This window comes from Aethalodelphis obliquidens, unplaced genomic scaffold (assembly GCF_003676395.1).
Source record: "Aethalodelphis obliquidens isolate GAN/ISIS:26980383/991018 unplaced genomic scaffold, ASM367639v1 scaffold6, whole genome shotgun sequence".
Classification (NCBI taxonomy): Eukaryota; Metazoa; Chordata; class Mammalia; order Artiodactyla; family Delphinidae; genus Aethalodelphis; species Aethalodelphis obliquidens.
Window position 1 is genome coordinate 50,260,538 of NW_020837950.1, and position 26,153 is coordinate 50,286,690.

Here is a 26,153-nt window from a genome sequence, read left to right on the forward strand (position 1 = left end):
CTTTGCTGGGCCCAGCTAGGATTTTCATCTTATTCTGAGCTTCCCTTTCTCTATCCAAGCAGAGAGTGAGATTTGTTTCGTAATACGTAGGGTAGTGCATGGAAGGTTACACAGTCTAGCTGGCACTGTTACCGTGGCTCTGCATGTTTCTGCCCCAGGGAGAAATGCTTTCCCTGAGATGACTCACCTACTCATCCCAGGATCAATGAGGCATTGCCCAGACCCTTCTGGGTCATTGGCTTTTTTTTTTTTCTTTTTTTTTTGCTGTACGTGGGCCTCTCACTGTTGTGGCCTCTCCCGTTGTGGAGCACAGGCTCCGGACGCGCAGGCTCAGCGTCCATGGCTCACGGGCCCAGCCGCCCCGCGGCATGTGGGATCTTCCCAGACCGGGGCACGAACCCGTGTCCCCTGCATCATTAGGTGGACTCTCAACCACTGCACCACCGGGGAAGCCCTGGGTCATTGGCTTTGTTGCATAGGAGGAGTCGTACTTCCTGAAGAGTTGTAGAAATAGATTATCTAAAGGCGGAGTGAGATGGAGGGGAAGAGATGGGTCAGTTCCTAGTTTTCTAGTCTGTATAGCCTCTTACCCCAAGCTGACAGCCAGAGGAAACCAAAGACTTCTGCCTTCTTCACAGCCATGTGCACCACTCATGTTCAACATGGAAAGACACAAGACTTAATGGAAATATCCATTAGGTCCTAGGATTCAGTCTCATTGCATATTTTGGTATTTGTCTAGCTTCTTATGTATATATTTAGGCATTTGGGAGAAGCTGACTCAGGTGCACTCTGATGCTGTCATTGACCTGCAAGGATCTAATTGAATGATTTACCCCGGAAGTGCTATGAACTAGACTAGTTTTTGCCAGTTTTTGCATTTACTATTTTTTTTATAGGTTTAGAATCTGGAAAGAGCAATATCTGTATTATAATATCAGAAAAAGGGAGATTTTCTTTGATTTATGAAGGGATTCTTTAGTTGCCAAGGAAATTTTTTTTGACATTTTATTTAATTGAACTATCAATGTGTTTCCAATTGGTTTTGGAACTGTTAGCATACAAATTTTCATTGCTTGTTGCCACACTCTTCCATTGGAAATTCAACTCTGAAATCAAGAATGAATTTACAGGGCTTCCCTGGTGGCGCAGTGGTTGAGAGTCCACCTGCCGATGCAGGGGACACGGGTTTGTGTCCCGGTCCGGGAAGATCCCACATGCCGCGGAGCAGCTGGGCCCGTGAGCCATGGCTGCTGAGCCTGCGCCTCCGGAGCCTGTGCTCCACAACGGGAGAGGCCCCAGTGGTGAGAGGCCCGCATACCGCAAAAACAAAACAAACAAACAAAGAATGAATTTACAGAAATTTAATGTAAATGCGTATTTTGAAATTATTTATTCCTAGAGTCTCCCATTTCCCCAGCATAGAGGGAAGAACTGGGGCAAAGGCAGTATTTATGCGATGCTGATAGTGAAACTTGTGCATCTGACCTGGACTGTGACATTCTGGGCAGGGAACCATGTCTTGCTCTTTTGTATTCCTGGCCCCTGTTACCTGGAGCAAAGAAAGTGACCAGTACAGTTTAACTGTTGCTGAATTATTGATGACATGAATATGACTGCAGATTAATTAAGGGCACTCTACTCAGTCCCTGTTGCTAATATCAGTATACATCAAAAAGGGAATGTGGCTATAAGAATTATTTTGGAAAAATACCAGGTAAATATTACATTTTTCTCTATTGAAGTATTGACGAGGGCCACAGGTCCATGGCTCAGAATTAGGTTATTTTGTATTATTGGGCCTCACCTTTATTCATCATCTTACTTTCTTAGAAGAAATAATTTAGATAGGTTGAAAGTCACAGAATGGGTATTCAGTGACTGTCAGTTACTTCCTATTCTCCCAGTCTTTTCTGAGAAAAAAAATGCTATGCTAGGGACTTCATGTGGATCTCGTAGCCCTGTTTTTAGAGTCCATCTGTGACTCTTGAGAAACTAACCAAATGAAGATCTATTGAGATATTCCAGTTTCTAGAGCTGTAAGGACAACTTTAGTGGCATTTAAACAACCATTTCTCTGGCCCACAGAGTCTGTAGCTGAGGAATTCAGGCAGGACTCAGTGGGAAGGGCGTTCTTGTGTTTCCCATTTATCTGCAGCCTTAGCTGGACAACTTGAGAACTAGAAGCTGGAATCATCTGTAGGTTCATTCAGTCACATGTTTGGCTGTTGATATTGGCTGGTGGCTGAGACTTTGGTTTTGGCTGTTAGTTAGAACACCTACTTGTGGCCTCTCCACGTGGGGTTTGGATTTGCACATAGTTTGGTGATTGGGCATCAACAGTGCATGTTCCAAGAGAGAGAAGCAGTTGGCATCTGTAGCCTTTTTTATGACCTCGCCTTGAATGTCACATAACATTACTTCTACTATATCAATTGATCAGGAAAGTCACAGGCCTTCCCAGGTTCAAGGGGTGTGGACACAGCCCCATTGTGGGAGGGAGCAGCAAGTTTCTGAAAGCATGTGCAAGACTGGAACTAATGCTTGAATTATTGCTGGGAAAATACAGTCTGCCACACAATATACTTCCCACGTCTTTTGCTGTAATTTTCACATGTGATTAATAATTTGCATCTTTCGAGGTTGTTTTTACCTAACAGCCTACTTACCGATTCCCTGTATCTAGTTGTTTGTTTGTTTGTTTTTTTAATAACTTGCTGTTAAATGTGTAGATCACATGCTGAAATTGATGGAGGGAAGTTTAAATTAAAAAATAAAAATTAATAGATTATTTAGAATTTTTGATTTGTATTTCCCAGTGAGGCAATTATAGGTTTGTTAATACTTTGGAGAGCAAATAGTTAGGATTTATAATCAAATTAGATTGTAAAAGGAATAAAATGACTTCATCCTTCTTTTGTACAAGTAAATAATGAATACTCACCTTTTAGGTAATTTTTTCCAGTTTCTTTTTGCTGTGTGCTCTTTCGCTCTTCTCTTGCCTTTAATTTTAATCAAAGGCATCTTAATTCAGACATATAGCAAAGACGTACTTGTCAGTGAACTACCATGTCCATTTTTTATGTTACTAAGCTATATTTTGTGATAGGACAGGGAGTTATACAGATATCTTATACAGGAATTTCTCAGTGGAAAATAGTTCTAAGAAAAATAAAAATTGGTATGGACTCCCTTTCTCAAACTTGCTTATTGTGTTTTATATCACCTTCTTTTAGGCCAGGTGCTAGTTTTGCTAGTCAGGAAGTCATTGTCTTTTCTGCCTGAATAGCACTGAATTCAGCGAGTTAGACTCCAGAGAAAAGCTCAGCTTCTCTCAGCTTGAAGGGTGTCTGGAGAGCCCAGCAGGGGACTCCATGGAATTAAAGCCATCAGATTAAGTAGGACTCTTTCTGGAATCAGAGTAACTGATGGTCATTTCGTGGTTTTGATTTGCTTTGGGGTCCTCCCTGAAGGAACTGGATTGAGTATAGGGCCCACTCAACCCTTTGTGGGGTTCCCTGGGCTACAGCTGCAGGCGGGTGCCATGGGTCCTCTGCACTCCTACTTACTGAACTAGGGGACCACGTTCTAACTAGTGCTCTGAGCAGAAATGTAACTAATTTATTCTGTTAGGTATTCTAGACCCAGAATCTCTTTTTCTCACTTCTCCTTAAAGAGTCCACTGTGTCGCCGGTTGTCCATAACACTCATGTGTTTCCTCTTGATGTATTTGAGAGCTCTAAAAAACCGTATCTGCAGCCCAATTTTCCCTCCCAAGTTTTCTGGTTCCCACTGCTTTCTAAGTAGTTCCACTTGGATATTACACAGAAATCTCAATTCATTACGTTCAAATATAAACTCTTCTTCTTCCCCCCTCCTCAGACCTGCTTCTCCTTATAGGGTTCTTCTCTTGGTTAATTACAGAATTATTCCAAGCCAGAAACCTGAAAATCATGGTAGCCCCATCCTCTCCCAACCCCTCACTGTCTTTGGTTCTAACAAACACCCACCTGCACCCACTCCTTCCTCTTCTCAGCCTTAGAGCCTCACCTTATCGCCCCTGGTCTCCTCCTGCACCCGTCTCACTCTACGACAGCCATTTCCCTTGTCCGCCTTCACACTAGACATGAATTTTGCCTCCTTCATCGTGTCTTTCTGGCATAATATTGTGATTATCACAAAGAAACTTTCATTTTGCTTTTCCTGGAAGGAAAGAAGGCAGACGGGTGGACTGGCTGGCAAACCTACCTTTATTTTCTCCAGGCAGGCCATGTAGTTAAACTCAAATTTTAAAATGCCCAACGTTCTCTTCGTTAGTTCAAATTCTAGGGAAGAGACGGTGTTACTTATCTAAGAAACTGGATGAAAAAATAAAACAATGCATTTATTGTTTATTTTTTAAGGATGTAGATTACGACTGCCTTTCTTGATTTATGAAAAGAAATAAGTAGTGAGCACCTACGATTTCTCACAACCCAGGAAGAGAGAAAATCCTGTGCCTAAACTCACACACCACAAGGTATGTGATGTGTGTCCTCTGAGAGAGCACATCTCACAGAGAGTTAGTATCCTTTGTGAGAACTTTGATAAATAACTATGAGGTGAAGAGGATATGCCAGGCACCGAGGGGCAGGCTATATTTGAAGAAGGAAGAGTAGATGAGGGGTGGAAACCTGATGGGAGGTGGGGGTAGAAAGTTAGGTTGTGGCTACATTGTTAAGAATGTAAACTCTCTGGGGACAGGAATTTTTGGTGATAAATTTCTTCTTTGGTATGTCTCAAGTGCTTAGAAGAATGCCAGGTATGGTACACGGCAGGTAGTCAATAGTATTTGCTCAATTAATGAATGGACTCCTCACTTGCCGAGGCACTATTTGATAAAGAAGTATTTGTTAGCCATGGTCTTTTTTTTTTTTTTTTTTGCGGTACGCGGGCCTCTCACTGTTGTGGCCTCTCCTGTTGTGGGGCACAGGCTCCGGACACGCAGGCTCAGCGGCCACGGCTCACGGGCCCAGCCGCTCTGCGGCATGTGGGATCTTCCCGGACCGGGGCACAAACCCGTGTCCCCTGCATCGGCAGGCGGACTCTCAACCACTGCGCCACCAGGGAAGCCCCATGGTCTTTTTTTTTCCTGCAGGAATGTGAACGTTTAGAGTTGACAGCAGATTGTTTTGGAATGTTCCAGGATCACAGATCTGTATACTGCACTCACATGTGCCAAGACAACATACGCCTACTTGTTTCTGCATCTTTATCCCTCCCTTTCATACCCCTGTCCTCCTTGTCTGTTACAAATCCTCATGCTCAGATCTCTCTCATCCTCCCCAAACCTCTGGATTCTTAATTTCCTTTTGTAACATAAGAAAGATTTAGCTGTCACTTTTTGCATTGATTTTTTTTTTCCTGGTGAGATTTTCATCTTTTTACACCCAGTGGTTACTTTCCATAGTGCCTGGGTACCTTGCCATGATCATATCCTTGGGACATCCTGACTGTGTGCAGTTTCTTGAAGGTCTTAAGAACCTTGAAAATTTAACTGTCTTCAAAGTCAAATCAGGGTTTCAAATTTTGCTTACTTCTTTTAATTGTAACTGTAATGGCAACAATTAAAAACCTTATGAGAAAGAAAAAAGATACTGCAGAATCTCAGTGGAAATGAATACACCCTTCTAGGTACTTATTACATCCTCCTGAAAATGTTCACTGTGTTAATGAAGGCATCTTCTGAGATTTTTTTTTTTAATAGAACCATCACCTTGACATTGATCACTCTCTTGCTTCTTCAGGTTAGTTGTGGCTTAACTCCTTTGGATAATCTTAGAAATTACTTGACTGTTCTGAAAAACTGACAACTATATTTGATACTGCATATAAAACATTTTTTGTACTTTTTCTCATTTATGTATTTGTTTTAACTGGCTTTATTCTGAAGGATCAAAAACATGGCGAAGAGAGTATGTATAATTCAGAGAAAATGTCTTGGTGCAGAATAACTTTATTTTTTTCCTTTTCTCAGTGTGGCTATCATTTTAGTCCATCATCTGTGTGTTGCTTCTCAGACTTCCTGCCCTGGGAAAATAACACCATAATTTTTATGTTTCAAAGCACTTTTATATATTTGATCCCATTTAATCTTCACAGTGCCCCTGTGAAGTATTATCAGCATCTTTTAAGAAGAGAAAGCTGGGCCTCAGAGAGAATAGGCACTTGATGGAGATAGCACAGCAATCTGTGGAATTGGGGTTTAAACCACATTCTTTGCCAATTAACTCAGTAAAAACAATTAGTTGGTCCGTTTTCGTTTTGAATGGTAACTTTTATATTTTCAATGGTATTTTTAATTATTGTTTGTTTACTAAGTCTTGGTTAACTATCTTAGCAGTAAAGATCACGTTTGATGTCCCGCGGTGTTTTTAAAACATTTTATATCAAAAATGTTCATTATTATCTTATCTACTAGATTTTGCAGAATGAATATTTCAGTTCTGTGCAGCCCACCTGACCAAATTGGAGCATTCTTTGTATCAGGCCCTTTAAAATGGGAAAAGAGGCCTATTGATATTGGTGTTGGGAACAAGAACAGAGGTCCCAACACCCACCCCCCTTCTCCCATCACCATCTCTGTGTAGGATTCTCTCACAGTCCAGGCATTCTTTGCCTCAGAATGGATGGGGCTGACAAAGGATGCAGTGTTATTGGTGTCTCCACTGCACTGGCCCCCTCTCAAGGCTCTATTTTGTGGGGAGAAAGGAGTAGGTTTGGGTCACAGGCTGCCGTCAGGACAGATCTGGTGCTAACCTCCGCAGCGCAGTCTGTCCCCAGGCTCTGAGCTGTTAAAGATTTCCTTAGGGGTCTGTCCACATCCTGATGTCCTCAGAATTAAGCCTAGACAGGATAGAGGGGGGCCTGTACCATCCACCTTTTCATTAGATATTCTTTCATTGATTCTGAAGTGATGATCTTTTAAAAGTCTACGTTTACATTTCTGGAATTGGGATGTGTTTTACATTTGTACAATTAAGAGGAAGTTTTGGTTTTGGATAGGAGGCTTAAGTGTATAAAAAAGGAGAAAGGAGTCGCCCAATGATTGTCTTCTCTGAAAGTCTCAGAATCTGCTCTCTCCTCCTTCTTAGAATATTTTTTCACTATCCTCCATGTCTCGACATTCACCATGTCAAAATATTACCTGAAGTTATTGGAAGTTTTAAACTCTGGGGGCGTTTGCTGCCCCAGTCTAGCTCTGGTACATCTCTTGGGTCCTGTTCCACCCCCATCTGCTGTCTCACAGGGCCAGGTTACATTGCCCACTCATCCTGAACCGCGCTCCAGGGAGGGAAGTGGGGAGGGGGAAGATGATATACTTTTCATTGCCTTATTCTTCCAACAACCAAGTCAAGGCATTTGGTGTATAATTACTGTAGGGAAAGGAATCTGGCCATACCAGGAAACGCATCATGTGGACCAGGTCACAATTGTTAAAAAAAAAAAAAAAAATATGTTAATATATAGTATTTGCTTATGATAAATATGTTATCCATATTTCCTTATTATGCTACTTTTTTCCACAAAGGGCATAAGACGCCTTCCCTATTTAACTCTACAAGAAGATAAAATGATTATTCTTATTGCAAGGTTGTCTTTTCAAAAGCTATGTATATAAAATTATAGCAAAGTGTAGGTAAGTATCTAAATTGGTTACTTTAATTGCATAGAAATGGAAGTAGTCATGGTAATAAAGTGAGAGAAGCACCTATGACTATTGCTGCTTTCCTGCTCAGTACTTGTTCTATTCCTGTGACGATTTTGCTTTTACTTACATTGTGGAAATGACAGAGTTTTTCCCCTGGAGAATGAGCAGGAAAAACCGTAGAGACAGGCTCTGGGTTTGGGCCTGTGATGATGGCTGAGAGCCTGGGAAACTCAGCAGAGCCCGGACATCCATGCTCTGTTCCTGCCCTGCCATCTAGTGGAGCAGCGAGCATGCAGTGCTGGCCAATTAAGTATAAAGGACTGAATGCAATTACTAAACTCGTGCGGTACATGATGTGAGGTGTGTATTCTGTACATATATGCACAAATATCCATAACATACATAAGAAAAAGTGGTACTGCTAACAAATGGCAGTTGATGTGTTTTAAAAAACAAAGTCCTTAAATGAAAAGTATTGAGAAATCTATCACTGCAAATATTAAAATCTATTATAAAAGAGCAGTAAGTAAAACTTTGACATGGACACAGGAATGGATGGATAGATCAGTGGAAGAGAATAGAATTTAGAAATTGACTGAGAGGGTGGCATTTCAAATAAATGAGGACAAGATGAAATAATACTCTGTAGTGTTGAGAAGGCTGGCTGTTTGGTTAAAATTAAAGATGGATCCCAGTTTCATTCTTTACTCCAAAAAAAGTGGTGAGGAAAGGTTAAAACTTAAAGAAATGAAACTATGTAAAATTACTAAAAAAAAAAGGTAGAGCTATTTAAAAGATAATCTTAAAGTGGGAAAAGTTTGCTAAATAATTGGAAAATAAACCCAGAGTCCACTTAGGAAAAGGCATTTTATCCTTCTAGCAAAACAAAATAGTTGACAGAAAATTATAAAACAGTAATACTTAAAGGGAAATACTACAGTCAATTCTTAAGTTAAAATCAATTAAGTAATAGTATATTGACAGCATCTAGTAGAGTACTATACAGACTACTGAGAGAACAAGAGATGAAAACAATTTGAATTTACGTTTCTCTGATTATCCATCTGAGGCTAAGCATCTTTCCATGTTTTATGCCGAATGCGCTCCTTCTGTGAAAGAGGTGTTTTCTCATGTTGTTTGCGGGGTTTTTTTCCCCTCATTATTTTGTTTTAGATATTAATTCTTTGTTTTGTGTGTTACAAATACTTCTGCATCTATTTATTATTCTTTTGCTTTGTAAAATGTCTTCCATACCCTAGAAGATTTTTGTTGTTCTACAGTCAGATCTGTCAGTCTTTTCCTTATGACTTCTGGAGTCTGTGACTGGCCCAGGAAGACCTTCCCCACCCAAATACACGAACATTATCTTTGGGGGTTTTCTTCAAGTACTTCATATATTTTAATTCAATTTAACTTTTTAATCCTTCTGTAATTTGTGTTAGTGGAGGGATCTAACTCACTATTTTTTCTGAATCAGTAGCTGGAGGCCTCCTTTCTCCGCTGATGAAAATGCTGACTTCCTATCTTCCTTCTCCTAATAATGAAGACAAGCATTGTGATGGTTCTAGATTCTAGAGTACATTTTAATATCTTGAAGGGTAAACTCTGTTCTTTTTCAAAAATTTCTTGGCCTCTCTTGTACATTTTCTTTTCTAAATGAATTTTAGGCTCAGCTTTTCAAGTTCCATAACAATCCTTTTGGAATGTAGGCTGAGGATGCATTGAACTTAATTTTATAAAAAATCAGCATCTTCATAACTTTGATGTTTCCTTCCCAGCCCACGTTACATCTCTCCATTTGAATAGATTTTCTTTTTTGTCCTTCGGTAAAATTGTCTTGTTTTCTTTATGTGCATCCTTAGGTTTTCTCTAGTCTTAAATATGTATTATTTTTGTTGATATTGTGAGGGTTTTTTTTTTTCAGTCCAATTTTTTAAGTTGGTATTTGCCCCAGGACAGGGGGTTTCTAAAGTACCTATATTTTTAACAGTGGTAAGTTTCTGGAATTGGGATTTTTTTTTTTAACATTAATTACATTTATTATGAAGGGGGCGGTTTAGTGAAGAGTTGTTATTAAATCAGTTTATATTTTATAACTGATGGGGTCTTAAATTCCAGAAAATACAGTACATATATATAGAGTTGAGATGCCACCTGGCCTTCCAGCCCTTTGGAGACCTAAGCACACTTTTTGTGAAGTTCTGGTTCCAAAGTCTTCACTATAAGTTGAGCAAATTCTAGATCCCTTCGGCCTGTGGCTCTATGCTACCAGAAGGTCACTGTATCAGCCAAACCCCAAACCCAGCCCCTTCTACGTTCTCATAAAACATGAGTCACACCAGACATTTTCTGAGTTGAGGCGGCAGATTGGCGATCACAGATTACGGGGAGGGGTTACATCCCCAAGCAGCCCAGTGGCCCCTGCCCCTCACTCTCTCTACTCCGACCTCTCACTCCCCTGTTCCATCTCCAGCTCAGGACATGGCAGTGGGGATATCACCTTGGGACCTCACTCTGCCCTCTAAGCCAAGTGCAGTGTTATCTTCTAAAAATGCTGAGTACTTTCCCTGGAGGGAACCATGATGAATAAAATTTTCTCTATTCCCTTCCATACAAATAAAGATTATATACTTGAATATATTCTTGTTACGGCTAATGACTATGGTAGGAAAAAAGCTGGAAAAATAGGTTTATGGATTTCATTTTATATCATGCAAAACAAAGAACAAACATGTATACAAAGAGTCAGTTGAAACTCAAAGACTTTTTAAGTCCTCGGGAAACAAAATTTGAATGTTATTCCCATAACGCTTAGTATTTCTGAATGTAAACATTTTGCAAATGGCATCGACCCTGAAATTTTTGTCTTTAGAGAATTGGATAGTAGGTGATAAATTATTTGAAGACAAACCATAGGGAGAAAACACCATATGAATTCAGATTATTCTACTGTGCAGCATTTATATTTGTTCTAAGTATATCTGGCTTAAGACTATATATAAATTGAAAATTCTAAATTGTTTTGTTTTGTTTCTTACTTTGAATCTACAAGTTACGCTGTTAAATTATCAGCACGTGATAGTCTTGGTAAATGTGGTAGAATATAAGTTAAAAGCTTTAATCCACAGTTGATATATTCTCGATTTCTTTTATATGTTCATAAACAAATAGAGTTTCCTGGAAAATGAGATGTTTTGATAAGGTTTTCTTCCCTCCCAAATAATTATAGCCTATTTTACTACTCAGTAGCTGGAAGGATGTACCTCCTTTCCATCATCACTCTTGGTCATATAATGACACTATTCACTAATTCATTTGAGGCATAAAATGTGGTCCCCTCTTTCCTGCTAAGAATATACGTGTGATAGAGCCAGTTAACACAGATCTCATTAAGTGAGAAAAGGAAAAGAAAAGGGAAAGAAAGCAAAGAAAATAAAGACATAAAGAGGGCTAACATTCCATATAAATACTTAGTATTGAGCTATGTGGTGATGCTATTGCGATGATACTACTTACTGTACTGCTTTTTTTTTTTTTTTTTTTGCGGTACGCGGGCCTCTCACTGCTGTGGCCTCTCCCATTGCGGAGCACAGGCTCCGGATGTGCAGGCTCAGTGGCCATGGCTCATGGGGCCCAGCCGCTACGCAACATGTGGGATCTTCCCGGACCGGGGCATGAACCCGTGTCCCCTGCGTTGGCAGGCGGACTCTCAACCGTTGCACCACCAGGGAAGACCCTTACTGTACTTCTTACCTCCCAGCTGCAAATCAGGTTATGGCAGAAAGTGGTGTGAAATGCAAAGAGCACGGGCGACACAGTCATCTTGGTAACTTCATCCTGAACAAGAGACCTACCGGGTCTGCGAGATATAACAGTGACAGCTCACTCTGCACATTATGAATACACAGTGCGTTTGTCCCGTTTCCATGACTATTATTATGGAATAGGTGTTGCCAGTAGACAGCATGTTTGTTTTCCTTACAACAGAATTATGTATTCTTCAAAGTGCTGTGGCTTTATTCATTTTTATATGGGAAACTGAAGCTCAGTGTCTTTGACAAAGACTTATTCAAAGGGATAACTTACCATAAAAAAAGCTGGTGCCTACAGAATAAAATAAAGCAAGGGTGGCATCCCTTAAAACGAACTTCTTTCACCTTCAGTTAAATCAATAATACTGGTAGAAATGTGTTAATGTGTCTTCCTCTGAAATGAGTATTCCTGAAATTTGACAGTTGTCCCTATTTAACATCAGATATGCCATGGCCCCTTATCTATTAGCTGTAGATGGACATGTTTGAGAATTTAGCATTTTCCCACAAAATGAGAGAAAGCTTCTGCTCAGAGATTTCCAGAACCCCTGGATGCCTCACTATACAGTATGCATGATTTCTATTCTGTGTGAGTTGAAGAGATAATTAGAGAAATAGTAAAACTTGTTAGGCCTGTGGATGTTTGGAATTATTAGCTAATTCCTTCTCTTTCTCAGTCATTAATACAGTATGCTCTTCAGAAATGAAAATTATCAAACTTAGACCAAGATAAAATCAGCCCACTCCTAAAATAAAAGTCTCCCTGGGTGGGTGTGGGGGGGTGGTAGTTAATGTCTTTGTCATGTGTCTAATCTTTCACTTACGTCCTCATACAAATTTATCTCTGACCGTATTTTAAACATGAGTTTCAATTTTTTGTTTTTTACTTCTGTCTGAGCTCTTAGGTCATTAATTACTGATTTTTTGTTGTTGTTTTTTGATCTTAACCAAATTAACTACCTGCCCTCCTTATTTTAGTTAGCATTATTCAGTGAAATATTTTTTTAAAAAAGCAGTTATCTAAAGGAAAATATTATATTATCTTCACTAATTGTTTAAGAAAATTATCTGAAGGCTTTTTAAAAACTGGGCTGTGATGACACTGATTCTGAGCTGTGTTACTCCTTCATAAAATTAACTGCCACATTTTGATTTGCAGGATCTCCAAAGGTGGGTCAATGGTGCTAATCAACATGGCTTTGTCCTGGTATCTTTCGGAGCTGGTGTCAAGTATCTGTCAGAAGACATTGCAAACAAACTGGCAGGAGCTCTGGGGAGACTGCCCCAAAAAGTGATTTGGAGGTAAGGTAATAATATAGGTTGTTTCTTCACTCTTGATTTCCATATCCTCTTACTTAGCCCGCAGGTCTGAGTAAAGCACAGCCCATTGATTCCCTGGCAATATTAGCAGGATGCCTTTGACTTTTCATTTTGTTTCTTAGTGTATTGAAATCTAGGGATTAACTTATATAATACTCTGTGATGGTTAAAAAGACGTCTAGCCCATAGCATAAAAAGAAGATCTGATGCACAATGATGTATTCTTGTGATGGGTGCATTTTTATGTTACCCTCATTTACCCTTCTATTATTTATTATCACTTAAAAATGTGTAATTGCATGCATTTCTGTATACTCCTTCAAGTCAGTGTTGGAATGAGGAAAAAATGATGGATGAATGATTAAATAGGTAAAATATTTCATGGAACCTTTTGGGCTCCCACTTTGTCTATAAATACTTCCGATTTCCTTTATCCAAGAGACCAGGCCTTTAAAAATACAGTAACTTGGGCTTCCCTGGTGGCGCAGTGATTGAGAGTCCGCCTGCTAATGCAGGGGACACGGGTTCGTGCCCCGGTCCGGGAAGATCCCACATGCCACGGAGCGGCTGGGCCCGTGAGCCATGGCCACTGAGCCTGCGCCTCCGGAGCCTGTGCTCCGCAACGGAAGAGGCCACAGAATTGAGAGGCCCGTGTACCGCAAAAAAAAAAAAAAAAATACAGTAACTTGCCAGTTAATGCTAGTCAAAACAGACCCCACTTCTTCTTGGAGGCACTGCCAACATGTGTCTGTCTCTGGAGTTTCTAACGCAGTGTCTAAACTTGGATCTGGACACTTATTGTGTATTTACTTAGTACCTGTCCCCACCATTGGGCTCTAGGGATACAGCAGTGATCAAGGTCAGCCCCAGTGTCAAGCCATTACAAGTAGGCTCTGAGTAATAGGGGTTTTTCCTTTGTAACAACTGTGGGAGGATTAGCTCCTCCTTATCCTGGCTAAGCTATGAAATGGATACATATTTTATTCCAATGGTTTAAGACTTCTCCCTTTGGATTCCAGTCCTATTGGATTTCTTCTATTAGGCTTAACCCAGAAAGTGCCCCTTCTACTTTATTTGGAACAGTTTTGTATCTGCTTATTTCAAACTCTTGCCATTCTCTCAGTTGATAAGCACTGTATGGTTTATCTTTCAAAGATCAAGGCAGGAAACAGCCTAATTATGTCCTTTGCCCCACAGAACTGTCTCTGGGGCCCAGCTAGAGAAGAGTACTTCCTGCTTTCTTCCAATTCTCGAGCCTTCCCTCAGTTTCTGGGTGTCCAGATGGGAGCTAATGACTGCCCAGTGGTGGCCCTTGCTGGTCGTTCCTGTTTCACCTTCTAGCTGGTAGAAAATGACTTTCTAGCATAGGGTCATTTGGTTGCTATGTCCCCCATCTCTGTGGGTAGGGGAGGAGAGCTGAAGGAAAATAGATCTCAGTATAATCAGAGTGTTTCTTATTTATCCCTCAGTCAATGAAAATGTGAAAAAGAAACTGAAATTTTTGTTGTTACTAAAACATTTCTTCCCTCTTAAGAATGTCAACGAAAGATCATGTAACATTTATTTTAAATCCAAAAATTTAACCAGAGAGTTCATACGAGGAGTAAAGTGTGATTTTTTGGAAGATTCATAGTCTGGTGTAAATTTCAGGTTTTCTGGAACCAAACCAAAGAATCTGGGAAACAACACCAAGCTCATAGAATGGTTACCACAAAATGACCTGCTTGGTAAGTCAGTGACATGTGGGTGCTTACTTGGCTTTTAGATTTTAATTGTGTAAATGTGAGTTTTACACTCGAGTGGCTTATACAATACATGTATGGTGTATGATAGAATCATTATGTTATCTAGTGCGTTAAGTCCTGGATTTCAGACCAACAAGTCAAACCTTTAGTTATTGGCAAATAATTTTAAAGTATAATCATGTAGGCCTATAAATTAAAATTTTTAGACCAGTCACAAATTTTAATTTTCTGAAAAATATACTTAATACTATATAAGCTAGTGGTGAGTAAAGTTACACCTAGTTATGTTGATCAGCTAAAAGTAGTAAAATTAAAATAGTGAAAACTTAGATTTATGTTATAGTTTTACTACAGATGTATCCAAGAACCCAGAGAAATTTGAAATTATTCTTTTGTTTGAAACCACAGAGAAGCAGAAAGCCAAAATAACAGTCAACTTATTTTAACTTTACTTGGATTATCTGCCTAGATTTTACCCTAAATCACTGGGCACTTTTGAACACTTTATTTCTTTTGATTTATTTATTTCTTGGGGTTCTGATCCTCAACTCAAAATTAAAATACCAATTATATGCATATCTTTTAAGATATCTGAATCTGAATCTAATTCTGTTTAATAAGCACAGATAGTAAAATGTAAATTGTTTTATTCATTAAATCTCTAGGAAAATATAAGACCATATTATTCTTTAAGAGATTACTTATTAAGGAAATTATAAAAATGTTACTGATTTTGGCAATATCGACCATCATTTGTTCAATAACACTAATCTAACAGATTATGTAAAAGTAGCTTTAAGTTATATTCTTAAAAATAGACTTTTAAAGAATATCTTTTAGAAGCTAAATTGACCCCCTAAAAACCTGCAAATTGAATTTTGTACCTAAAAAACAGTAAGTATATAGATAAATAATTCCTTTTGTTTAGTTTATTATAAATGTTATTCTATAAATGGTAAAACTGAGAAAAAAATAACAAGACAGTTTACCTTTTTTGATGTTTGTATTTTTTTTCTTTTTCTTTTTTATGTCTTTGCTATTATGACTTCAGATTCCATAGAAGGTAGGAAGGAAGCAGTAAATTTAAATAAGATATCTTGACCATCAGCCATCTCAGTTCAGCAGGGGCACTGCTGTCTGGGAGCATCTAAATTGGTCTTACGGGTTTTTTTCTGCGAGGCTCTACAGCGAGGTGTAGCTACACCCAGAGGCCCTCCTCAAGTTCACATCTCTTCTGGGTTCCTCAGAATCTCAGCTCTCTGTGCTTTCTGAGATTAGCATCCTTTTTAACTCTAGCCATGACCTTTGCGGGTCCTCTGTTGGTTTCTAACTATGCTCAGAAGATTCCTCCAGGATGAAAAGCAGGAACCAAGTCAGTGTCTCTCCCCTCCCCTCCTCTCATGACACTGCCCCCTGCTCTCCATACACCAGCTCTGCATTATTTTTCACTTCTGGGCTTGGTGATAATAAAGTTTTGTTTAAAGAAAAAGGGTTGGTTCTACTACTGAAAAGAAAGTTTGAAATCCACTGCGAGGGTAGATCCCTTAGTTGGGCTGAGTTGAGAAGCCGCTTGTGGGTCAGAGCAAGAGACACTGAGTGACCAGCCTGCTAGATGTTGAGGTGGGAGAGTCCTGGAGCCCCATTGAGACCCAGGTTCACACACAGAGTTCGTTTTTTTACTTGATGTATGTTTATCTTAAATGTTTGTGTTTTTGCAAGCTATAATTCCTTTCTGGCCATAGAGCACCTATCCTGAGTGCAGTGTTTCTTTGTCTTACACTTTTTATGCAAAACTTTCTGCTCAGAAGGAGATCTGGATTTTTAAATACCTCATTAATTTTGATGAATTATCTCTTTTATCTCCATGACAGCTAGATGTTACGTGATGTCTCATCTCTTACAACTAACTTTTGTAACTGTCTGTCCCTACATGTTTTTATACCTAAAATGTAAAATCAGACCCTGAGATTGTGTAGCACAGGTGCTGATATGACTTGAATGTTGTAAATGCTAAGCACCATACAATGTTCCTCTTTGGGTAAGCACAGAAACTCTTCATGGACATTTGGAATCCAGCCCCACATTTTTACATATGTTTTTTTGCAAAGTGTGTTAGACTTTAATATAGATAAATGCTTGAGTAGCCAGAAAGTGAGTGTCTGTGTTTAGTAGAATGTGATTGCCCCCTGGTACTTTTTGTCATTTCTTGCTTTCATTGATATCCTGTTAATTATTGGCCATTTGAATGCAGTTGATATTTGTGTTTTGGGAGAAGATATTATGATATAATTCTTAAAGTTATAAATATTAGCTTAAAAATGGCTTTTAACTGATATATGTAAATCAGATAATTATGTATATAACAAGCATTGTAATTGGTATAGAGCAGTAATCTGTGAAACTGTGCCTTTAAAAATCCTATATCTGAAATGCATGTTTATTATAATATCAGCTTTTAAGAAATTTCTGGAAAATCTCTTCCTAGAACAATACACAATATTCTAAGTTGTTTTCTTTTTTAATCCTTCTTTAGGGCATTCAAATATTAAAGCCTTCCTGAGCCATGGTGGTTTGAATAGTATTTTTGAAACTATGTATCATGGTGTTCCTGTAGTGGGAATCCCACTCTTTGGAGACCATTATGATACTATGACCCGGGTACAGGCAAAAGGTATGGGGATACTGCTAGAATGGAAGACAGTTACTGAAGGAGAGCTGTATGAAGCACTAGTGAAAGTTATCAATAATCCCAGGTAAGGTTTCAATTAATATTAAAGCAGATGAAATATATATACCACAGCACATTGTCAATAGCTGATTATTGCCAGTAGGTTGTCAATAAACCAATTATAGAAATATCCTTTAGATTGCTGTGTATAATGCCTTGTGCCTGTTTCTGTCATTTGGAAAATAGAAATAGCAATCATTTGGCCAGCCTTGTATGACCTTGAATAATATTCTACCAAGGTTTGACAAACTAAGGAAAAACTATCATGGGAACCATTGGGCCCCTACTGTGTGTCCATTTTTGTGTCCTTTATCTCATTTTGATGCTCATAAAACTATATATCACCATTCTCCTTATTCATATTATAGAGATGAGGCACTTGAAACTCAGAGAGCTTATGTAATTTGCCCATAGTTACAAAGCTATTAGAGTAGGAATTTGAACCAGGACTGTCTGATTCCAAAGCTGGTGCTCTTGATACTGCCTGGTGCTGGGTTTCCCTAGTGCGGGGCGTCAATGAAATGCCGAGATTTTTTTACTCAGGTGAATGACTAGTCAGAATCTTTATTTTATTTTTTTTCTTAAATTCTTGATGTGTCTTGAGTTAACCCAGTTCACAACTGAGCCTGAAAGAGTAGAGAGTTGGCCTGTGTAGTTTTAAAACAAAGCAACAATATTTCCCATTTTTACGTGACATTTAATTGATCTTGCCTTTCAAATGGCATTAATGTCTGAAGAGTGTGAGCTTCTTCTGTTTATACCCAGGGTAGATGGCATAACAGTAGACTGAGAAACACTGCCATATTCTAAGAAACAACCAACAATAAGAACAATTCTTTCCTATAAAGCGATGTAGCTTTTAGGTAAAAGGCTGGGTTCAAGTGCACTGCAGTTCATTATGCTGTCTGTGTGGGCTTGGAGGTGGCCTTTGTGTGCTGACCCCTTAGAGGATCCAGTGTCTTGGTCACAGCTCTTGGCACTTGGATCAGTATGTTTGCTAATCTGAGGTACCTGACGGTGAGATCCCTTCATCTGTGTTCTGTAGCCTTTCTTTTAAAAGTCTAGTGTTTTTCAAAATGTGGTGTTCTTATGGAAGATGGTATGTATCATACAGGCTTTTAAAGGAAGATTTGTACAATGCAGCCCTCAAGTAGAGTTTGTAGAGAGATAGTGGCAGAGCTGCCGAGATTGGGTCGGTTATGCAGAAAAAGCAAAAGTCTGGATCATCCACACAAAATCAGTCTGGCTGTGTTCTGTGAGGTGTAAAAGGGGCCAAATCAGAGACCAGGCTATAGTCTTAGGTCACACTGCGATTAAATCCCAGCTATGCCATCTTCAAGTATACATATGTGCTTGATTTCAAACTAGGTTTTATTTTGTTTAGTGAATAAATTTATATTCTTCCACAAAGTATCCATATAAGATAAATAATTAGTTATTTGCATATAACCCTTGAAAAGTTTAAATATTTAACTAAAGCCTTTTGCACATTCAGGGTAGGAAGATGTCTTTATTCATTGTAAAAATGACAATGATTCAGGTAGTATGTTCTTTGCTAAAAGTAATTATATGTAAACTTAAGGCATTTATCTTTTTTGTTTCAAATACATAATAATGTTCCATATTTAACATGCCATAATTATTGAAAAGGCTGATTTGATTCACTAATATTGTGTCCAAGATATTCTAGTTTAAACCAATAGTGCTAAAGAAGTATCACTTATTTCTTTTTTACTCAACTTGAACCATGTCTTCCTTCTTCCCATACTAGTTGTTTGGGTTTATTTACTGAAAGCTATTGCTTTTGTTCTTTGGAAGGAGTTCTTTTGAATCTGGAGATTTTATTAAAGCAAGTTGTAGAGAAAGATGGGTAGTTAATCCTTATGAACTTAACACATATCCAGCCCTTGGTTATTACTTTTTTTTTTTTTTTTTTTTTTGTCGTACGCGGGCCTCTCACTGTTGTGGCCTCTCCCGTTGCGGAGCACAGGCTCCGGACGTGCAGGCTCAGCGGCCATGGCTCACGGGCCCAGCCGCTCCGTGGCATGTGGGATCTTCCCGGACCGGGGCACGAACCCGCATCCCCTGCATCAGCAGGCGGACTCTCAACCACTGCGCCACCAGGGAAGCCCAGTTATTACTTTTGATAGGAGACACTTTCCCTTTTGTAAAATAAAATGTGCAAGTCACATGAGCCCCTTACAAGGTAATTTGTTTTATTAAAAGTAATTTTATCCAAGACATTCGAAAGGAGAGTTTAGAAGTGGCCTTAAGTGACCATTTTAATCACACTGTTCTTTTTTTTTCCCCACAAACTTTATATTCCTACTGGTAGAAATTTTGGGTTGTCAAGCAAACTATGCTGAAAGGACAATGCCACTTGCTACCTCTGAAAGGGGGAATCTTGGAAAATTGGGCCGGGCAGTGACTTTATGAGTCTGCTCTTGGGGAGAAGTAAAGGTCTGAGCGATGAGGCCCTACTCCATACTCACGTAAGCTGAGGCAGGTAAGGACTGGTTCTGGACCAGTGAGCCTATTGGAATTTCATAGGTGGCAATGAAGCCAGAGTCCCTGCAGAAGGATCTTTGTCACATGCAGTCTGTTTAATCATCTCTAGAGAATGGGCCATAGTCTCATGACATTAAGGTACCTGAGGACCAAGATTGTTTTTAATCCTCCTTCTTCTATGTTAAAATAGAAGGTTGAATTTCATTTTCTAAGATACCATGTTTCACTTCTGTATTTTAAAGATGCCCTTTTATCCTGTAAGAATTTTTCCACAAAACAGAGTAATCAAAAGTTTCTAATTTACCTTTTGCCATTGATTAGAAATAATGATAGATTACAAAGCAAGGCCTCTTAATAGTACAAGGACTATTACAGGGATGGCCTCTTAATATTTGGGTGAGGTTTTACACTTTTAAACCAACTGGGTTTATTATATAACAGTAATTTTGTTGTAAGGCTAGGATGACACAGAAAATGGGCTTTTTCTTTAAAAAAATTTACTTATATAAGTATTCAAAATACAAGAAAACAATTAACAACAGTTTACAGTGTTCTATAGTTTTTTCACAAACTTTTCAACACATGGTAGACAGTATGGCTTAGGAGAAAGATCATGGACCCTGGGAGGCAGGAAATTATGGCCATAAGGGCAGTCTTTTGTTTTTGTATTTGTTTTTTTTGTGGTACGCGGGCCTCTCACTGCTGTGGCCTCTCCCGTTGCGGAGCACAGGCTCCGGACACGCAGGCTCAGCGGCCATGGCTCACGGGCCCAGCCGCTCCGCGGCATGTGGGATCTTCCCGGACCGGGGCACAAACCCGTGTCCCCTGCATCGGCAGGCGGACTCTCAACCACTGCGCCACCAGGGAAGCCCGAGGGCAGTCTTTTGGATGATCTTCCCACCATCAGTCTCTTCCTTTCTTTAATCCTATCCCTGAAGCTCTGGTTTAAAGCCAGTCTCTCTGATTTAATGGTCTTTGATTCTAAGAACAGGGCTGCATATCTTGTCATTCTGAACACACGTGAAGGAGACTCACGTTCCAGTCTAATTTCCAGCCAAACACCCCTGTGCTACATACTCTTTCCAAATAAGTTTGTTCTGGGCATACTCTTGCCCTCCCACCTTTATTACTTAGTTCACACTCTTCTCTCGGTCTAGCAAGTTTTCACATGTCCAAACTTTTGTTCCTGTATAAGGCACAGCTCGAAGGCCACACCCTCCATGATGTGTTTTGTAATCCTTCCATGTGGAAATTATTTCTTATGTTTGAACAATGCAAACTCTGATCAGAGATCCATGCTCAAAGGGGCTTTGTGCCAAAGATTGGCATAGAAATGTACAGTTAAATATTTTTGATCCTCTTTAGCTGATTTTTATCAATCATTTAAGAGCGTTCTCTTTATATGTATATATATACATATACATATATGTATCTCTACTGCATATAATGTCACTCACATATGGCTTCATAGTGTTTGTCAATTCCTTTTCATCTGTTTACTAAATATAATAATCTCACTCTATCAGCTAGTGCTGTTTTAAATCAGAACAGAATTAAATGTCACTACTAAAAGGAAAAGGTGTTGGGACAAAATTCTGCATTTTTTTCCACCGTCCCTCTGTTTTAGAATCTAATAAATTCACTCCTCTTCCTGGTTGAGACTCATTGATTAATAGTATTTAAAAGCATATGAAGAGAAGGATTACGTGTATATAAGAGGCATGGTCTAGTGTAGAAGGAGCATGGGATTTGGAGTCAGAAAAACTTGAATTTGAATCTCAAATTTGTAATCATGGTCAGGTCACTTGGTCTCTCTGATTTTCATTTTCCTTATCTGTGTAAAATTTATTTTACTGTGTTAGTATAAGGTAATGTGTTGAAAGCAGTTATCACAGTGCCTGGCACATACTGGGTACTTAATACAGGATAGCTATTTTTATTATTTTCCCCATTTTTAACTTTAGGGAGTTATGATCCTGAGCCTTGTAGCTACATGATCATTCTGTGTCTTACCTCCACCTCATAGCTACCGTCAGAGGGCTCAGAAGCTTTCAGAAATCCACAAGGATCAACCTGGGCACCCTGTCAATCGGACTGTCTATTGGATCGATTACATTCTGCGTCACAATGGAGCCCATCACCTACGTGCCGCTGTCCATCAAATCTCTTTCTGTCAGTATTTTTTACTGGATGTTGCCTTTGTGCTTTTGCTTGGTGCTGCCTTGTTTTACTTCCTCTTGTCCTGGGTCACAAAATTTATCTACAGTAAAATCAAAAGTTTGTGGTCTAGAAATAAGCATAGCACAGTTAATGGACATTACCATAATGGAATCCCCAATGGCAAGTATAAAAGAAATGGCCACATTAAACATGAAAAGAAGGTGAAATGAGCCAACAGCCCACCTGATAGTAACAAATCTGTTCAGTCACTGAATTTTTATTGCTATAATTTAGTCTAACAACTACTAAAAGGAAAACATCAGTAAACAATTCTAACACTCCCTTATCTGATCTTACTAATGAAATTCTGTGGAATTAAGATGGCTGTAAAAAGCACAGACCTAAAATGCAAAAATGTATTTTATGCAAATACTGATGCAGAGAGTTTTGGCACTGAACCTTTTAGAAGCCTTAATTATTTAAATCAATTAAGTGACCGTGTCAGACTTTAGTTTTAAGTCTTGATATATGTGTGTCCCAGATAAGGAATGGTTTCTTTTCTCTTAAAAAAGATTTGTTTGTATATGTATGTGTGTGTGTATGTTTCCTAATTAAGATTATTTCAGCCAGCTGCTTGTTACATTTGTTGACGGTACAACACATCCAAGAATGAAATAGAAAGACGGTTAGGATCCAGACGTTTCTCTTCTAGAATTTCATATATGGAGGCTCAGAACACTACCATGAAAGAACACTTTCCCCTCAAAACTGAATGCAGAGGAAGAAAATGAAAAGATAGATGACACCGGTTTTTGTACTTTTAGGATTTTTTTGTTTATTCATTTTAGGTTTTTTGTTTTGTTTTAGTTTTACTTTTCTTACAGACTGTGGATACTTCTGGGGGAAAAAACATACAATTAAGTAAATGTATAAATTGGTTGTCACGTTTTACTTCTATTTTCTCCCTACCAATAATTTGCCTCTGGGAGAATTTTATAGTTTTTTTCTATTTCATTTTAATGAATAACAGTATGTTAAATGTATAATTAAAACAAAGCAACAAAGCTCTGACTTTTGTTCAGAGTACTGAAGATTACTGCTTCTATGGCATCTTTAAACAGGGTTGTTATTTGAATGTTTTGTAACTGTTTGATGGCTTTTCTGTAATGTAATTTTTGAATGTTCAGGTGTGGTATTTCCAAAGTTTTAACTTTAACAAAACACCTCCTTCATCCTATTTTGTTGTCTGGGCCACACAGTCTGTTACATAGGTGCCAACATTTAATTCTTTTCATTGGAACATTTGCTTTTCTCCATATTGGTACCTGCTTTGTCTGAGAGGTTTGAGATCTGGTTACCAAGTTAAACTTTACATGTTATACAGAAGTGACAGAGAAATTGTACTACTTGTTTGTGAAAATGAGTTCCCACTCCCCTCCTCACTGCCTTCACCCTCACTTCAATCCATTGTGGCTGACGTGGGACAGGAATAGTATTCATTTGAGGATAGGGGTGCAAGTCACAGACATCACAAAATCAGGACCTCCCAGCTGAACCGTTCACTTGCTGGCAACTACGAGTTTATTCCCTGTCATTCTGTTTACTTAGCATTTGCACTACACATGTTGAGTGTATGCTTTATTTATTTGTAGTTTGACATCTTATGTCTGACAGCTGACAGTAGAAAAATACAGCATCTACCTAATGACGTTCGCTAACATGGGAAGAGTTGTGAAAATTCTAGAATGCTTAAATCCTTATCATACACTATGACATACAACTTCATCACACTCCCACCAGGAGCCACTCTCCTGTACTTAGAAATAATGTCACAAGTAGTTTTCTAGTGTACAATGCAGGCAAATATATTGCTGTCTGAATACTTGAAGAAATGGTATTACACGTATAAGCCTATTAGTTATACCTTTTCACAATCTTATAATATTGCCGTTAAAAGGGAAAAAAGACACAGGCAATGAATGGTGGGATGGCAACAGGACTTAGAGTGTATGAATGAGTTGATTTTGCTTTTTTGGAATTGGATAAAGGTGACAGTAGGCATTCACTGGATGATTAAGCATAAATTAATCTCCACTGTGATAAAAACTTAAACAATAAACATTATTTAAAAATAGAGAAATGTTGTTGGAATAAAATTTTTATTCAGATTTTATTTCACAATATTATGTAAATCCATTATAAACATGTTTCTGAGACAGGTCTCCCAACGTTTATATGTGTATATGAGTGTGAAAACAGTGTTACATGTGAGAATTTTTTTTAATTATTATTAAACAGAGGTATTCACCTTACAAGTACATCAACATGGATCTTAAAATTGTCCCATAATTAAGAATGTTAAGTGTAGGTATTTACTGATCATTGTTGGTTTTTTTTTGTTTTTTTTAGTAAGCTTATTGTTAGCCAGTTTTGGTAAATAGAGTGATTTTAAATTTTCCACGCTTGGGCTAGATTCTCTAATAAAGTAAAGTTTTCAAGAAGGTATTTATTCATTTATTTTTTAAAAAGAACCTCTGCAAGTATTTCTGTCGCTGGTCATCATATCAAATGCAAATGAGAATTAAGACATCAATCGTTTTTCCTCTAGAGCCATAACTTTTAATATCGCTCCACATAGACGTAGAGGCAGAATTTGAATGTCCGGGATTGAAGGGGAGTGGTGTTTAGGTTAAAGTGGTGGTTTATGATTGAGGTTGGAGAAAGCTAGAGATGCTCTCTTGAGGATGTAGACACTTTGTATTACAATCTGGGGACATTCTCAGACTCCCAAATACAACATTGATACCTTCTGGCAAAGTCTCTGGTGGTGTTTATCAACTTAGGTTTGGGAGTACTGTCCTTAATGAATCGCCTCTGAACCTTACCTATCCAACAACTTATTGACCACATCTCCCGCTAGATTGTGATACACAACACCCCTCTCCAACTGCTGAAATCCACCACACTAGATGCACAGAGGACTCCAATTCAGAAAAACCTATTCAGGTGATCTGCTATCTGCCCCTGCCCTCCTTCCCTTCTAGGAACCAGTAGTGGTGAGGCAGTGCTGAGACAAGACGTAGCATCCTGTTTTTTTCCCACCCATTTCCTGTTTCCACCAAAACTACAAGAATATTTATGCTCAGATGACCTGTCTCAGTGTCATGCTCCCAGCTTTGCCTTGTAATTAGGCAGATTAGACATTATAATTGGACACTGTGGGGCATAAAACTTGTGATGAAATTAACATGAAAGAAGTTCAGTTTGTTGTTGTGAAACATTTTGTGGACCATTGTTACTTATAAACGGTAAGAACCTTCTTTGAAATACACAACTGTAGTGAATTGAAGAGAGAATATTTATTTATAAGCAAGAACTCAGGAACTGCCATGGAGGGGTGGGGAGTGGAAGTGACTTGACGTTCAGTGGATGCCTGTCCCATTGCAGACAGTATGCTGGATACCAGGGGAGTTTACAGATGATAAGGACAGTCTCTCCTTCAAGGAGCTTGTGATCTAGTGGGAGACATGGACACAGAAGTAACTATAATGTAAAGTGCTGGGGCCCATGGCACATGTATGTGCAGGGTACTGTGGGAACACTTGGGAGGCAAGAATACACGTCAAAGAAGCCTCTCTGTGTGCACCAGAGAATCCACACTCACTACTGGCTTGTCTTGTAACACAATGTCCATGCGGTTAATTGCTTCCTCAGGAACATCCTCATGAATTTATTTTTTGAATCAGGTATTGAATTCAACCTCTGATTGTCTGAGGGTCCTGACTTTGAAGGCTTACCCCAACATTTACTAATCTTTAACTTTTGAATTTCTTATTTGTATGATGATGGTTACCTCATGGGCTTTTCTTGAATACATATACACACACCACACACACATACACACACACACGCACACGCACACATACACTGTGCTGGCCGTTATACTGAATGTTTAATACACTGTGTGTGTGCGTGCATGTGTTTAAAGCATTTAGCATAATGGCCCGCACAGGATGAGCCCTCCAATCTGTGGTATTAGTCATGGATATACTGAATAGACTAACTTCTTTCACATCATCGTGCTTTCAGTTTTTGAAAGTTGTTTAGGAAAATGTGTTTTATTCATTTCATTCATTTATTCAACTATTTATTAAGGCTTCTATTCACCTGGTGGTATTTTAGGTGTCAGT

At 38.8% G+C, this 26,153-nt stretch overlaps 1 protein-coding gene across 4 annotated transcripts in view; it reads left to right on the forward strand.

Annotated features, from left to right (window-relative positions):
- UGT8 (UDP glycosyltransferase 8) overlaps positions 1-24,468 on the forward strand; it is a 94,549-nt gene extending 70,081 nt beyond the window's left edge. For all 4 annotated transcript variants that reach the window (XM_027103590.1, XM_027103588.1, XM_027103587.1 and 1 more), the window contains 4 exons: positions 12,662-12,804; positions 14,473-14,549; positions 17,101-17,320; positions 21,830-24,468. In XM_027103590.1, the coding sequence (XP_026959391.1) occupies positions 12,662-12,804; positions 14,473-14,549; positions 17,101-17,320; positions 21,830-22,193 (804 nt within the window). In that variant the 3' untranslated portion in view covers positions 22,194-24,468. The remainder of the gene's footprint in view (positions 1-12,661; positions 12,805-14,472; positions 14,550-17,100; positions 17,321-21,829) is intronic.
- The last annotated feature ends 1,685 nt before the right edge of the window (positions 24,469-26,153 follow it).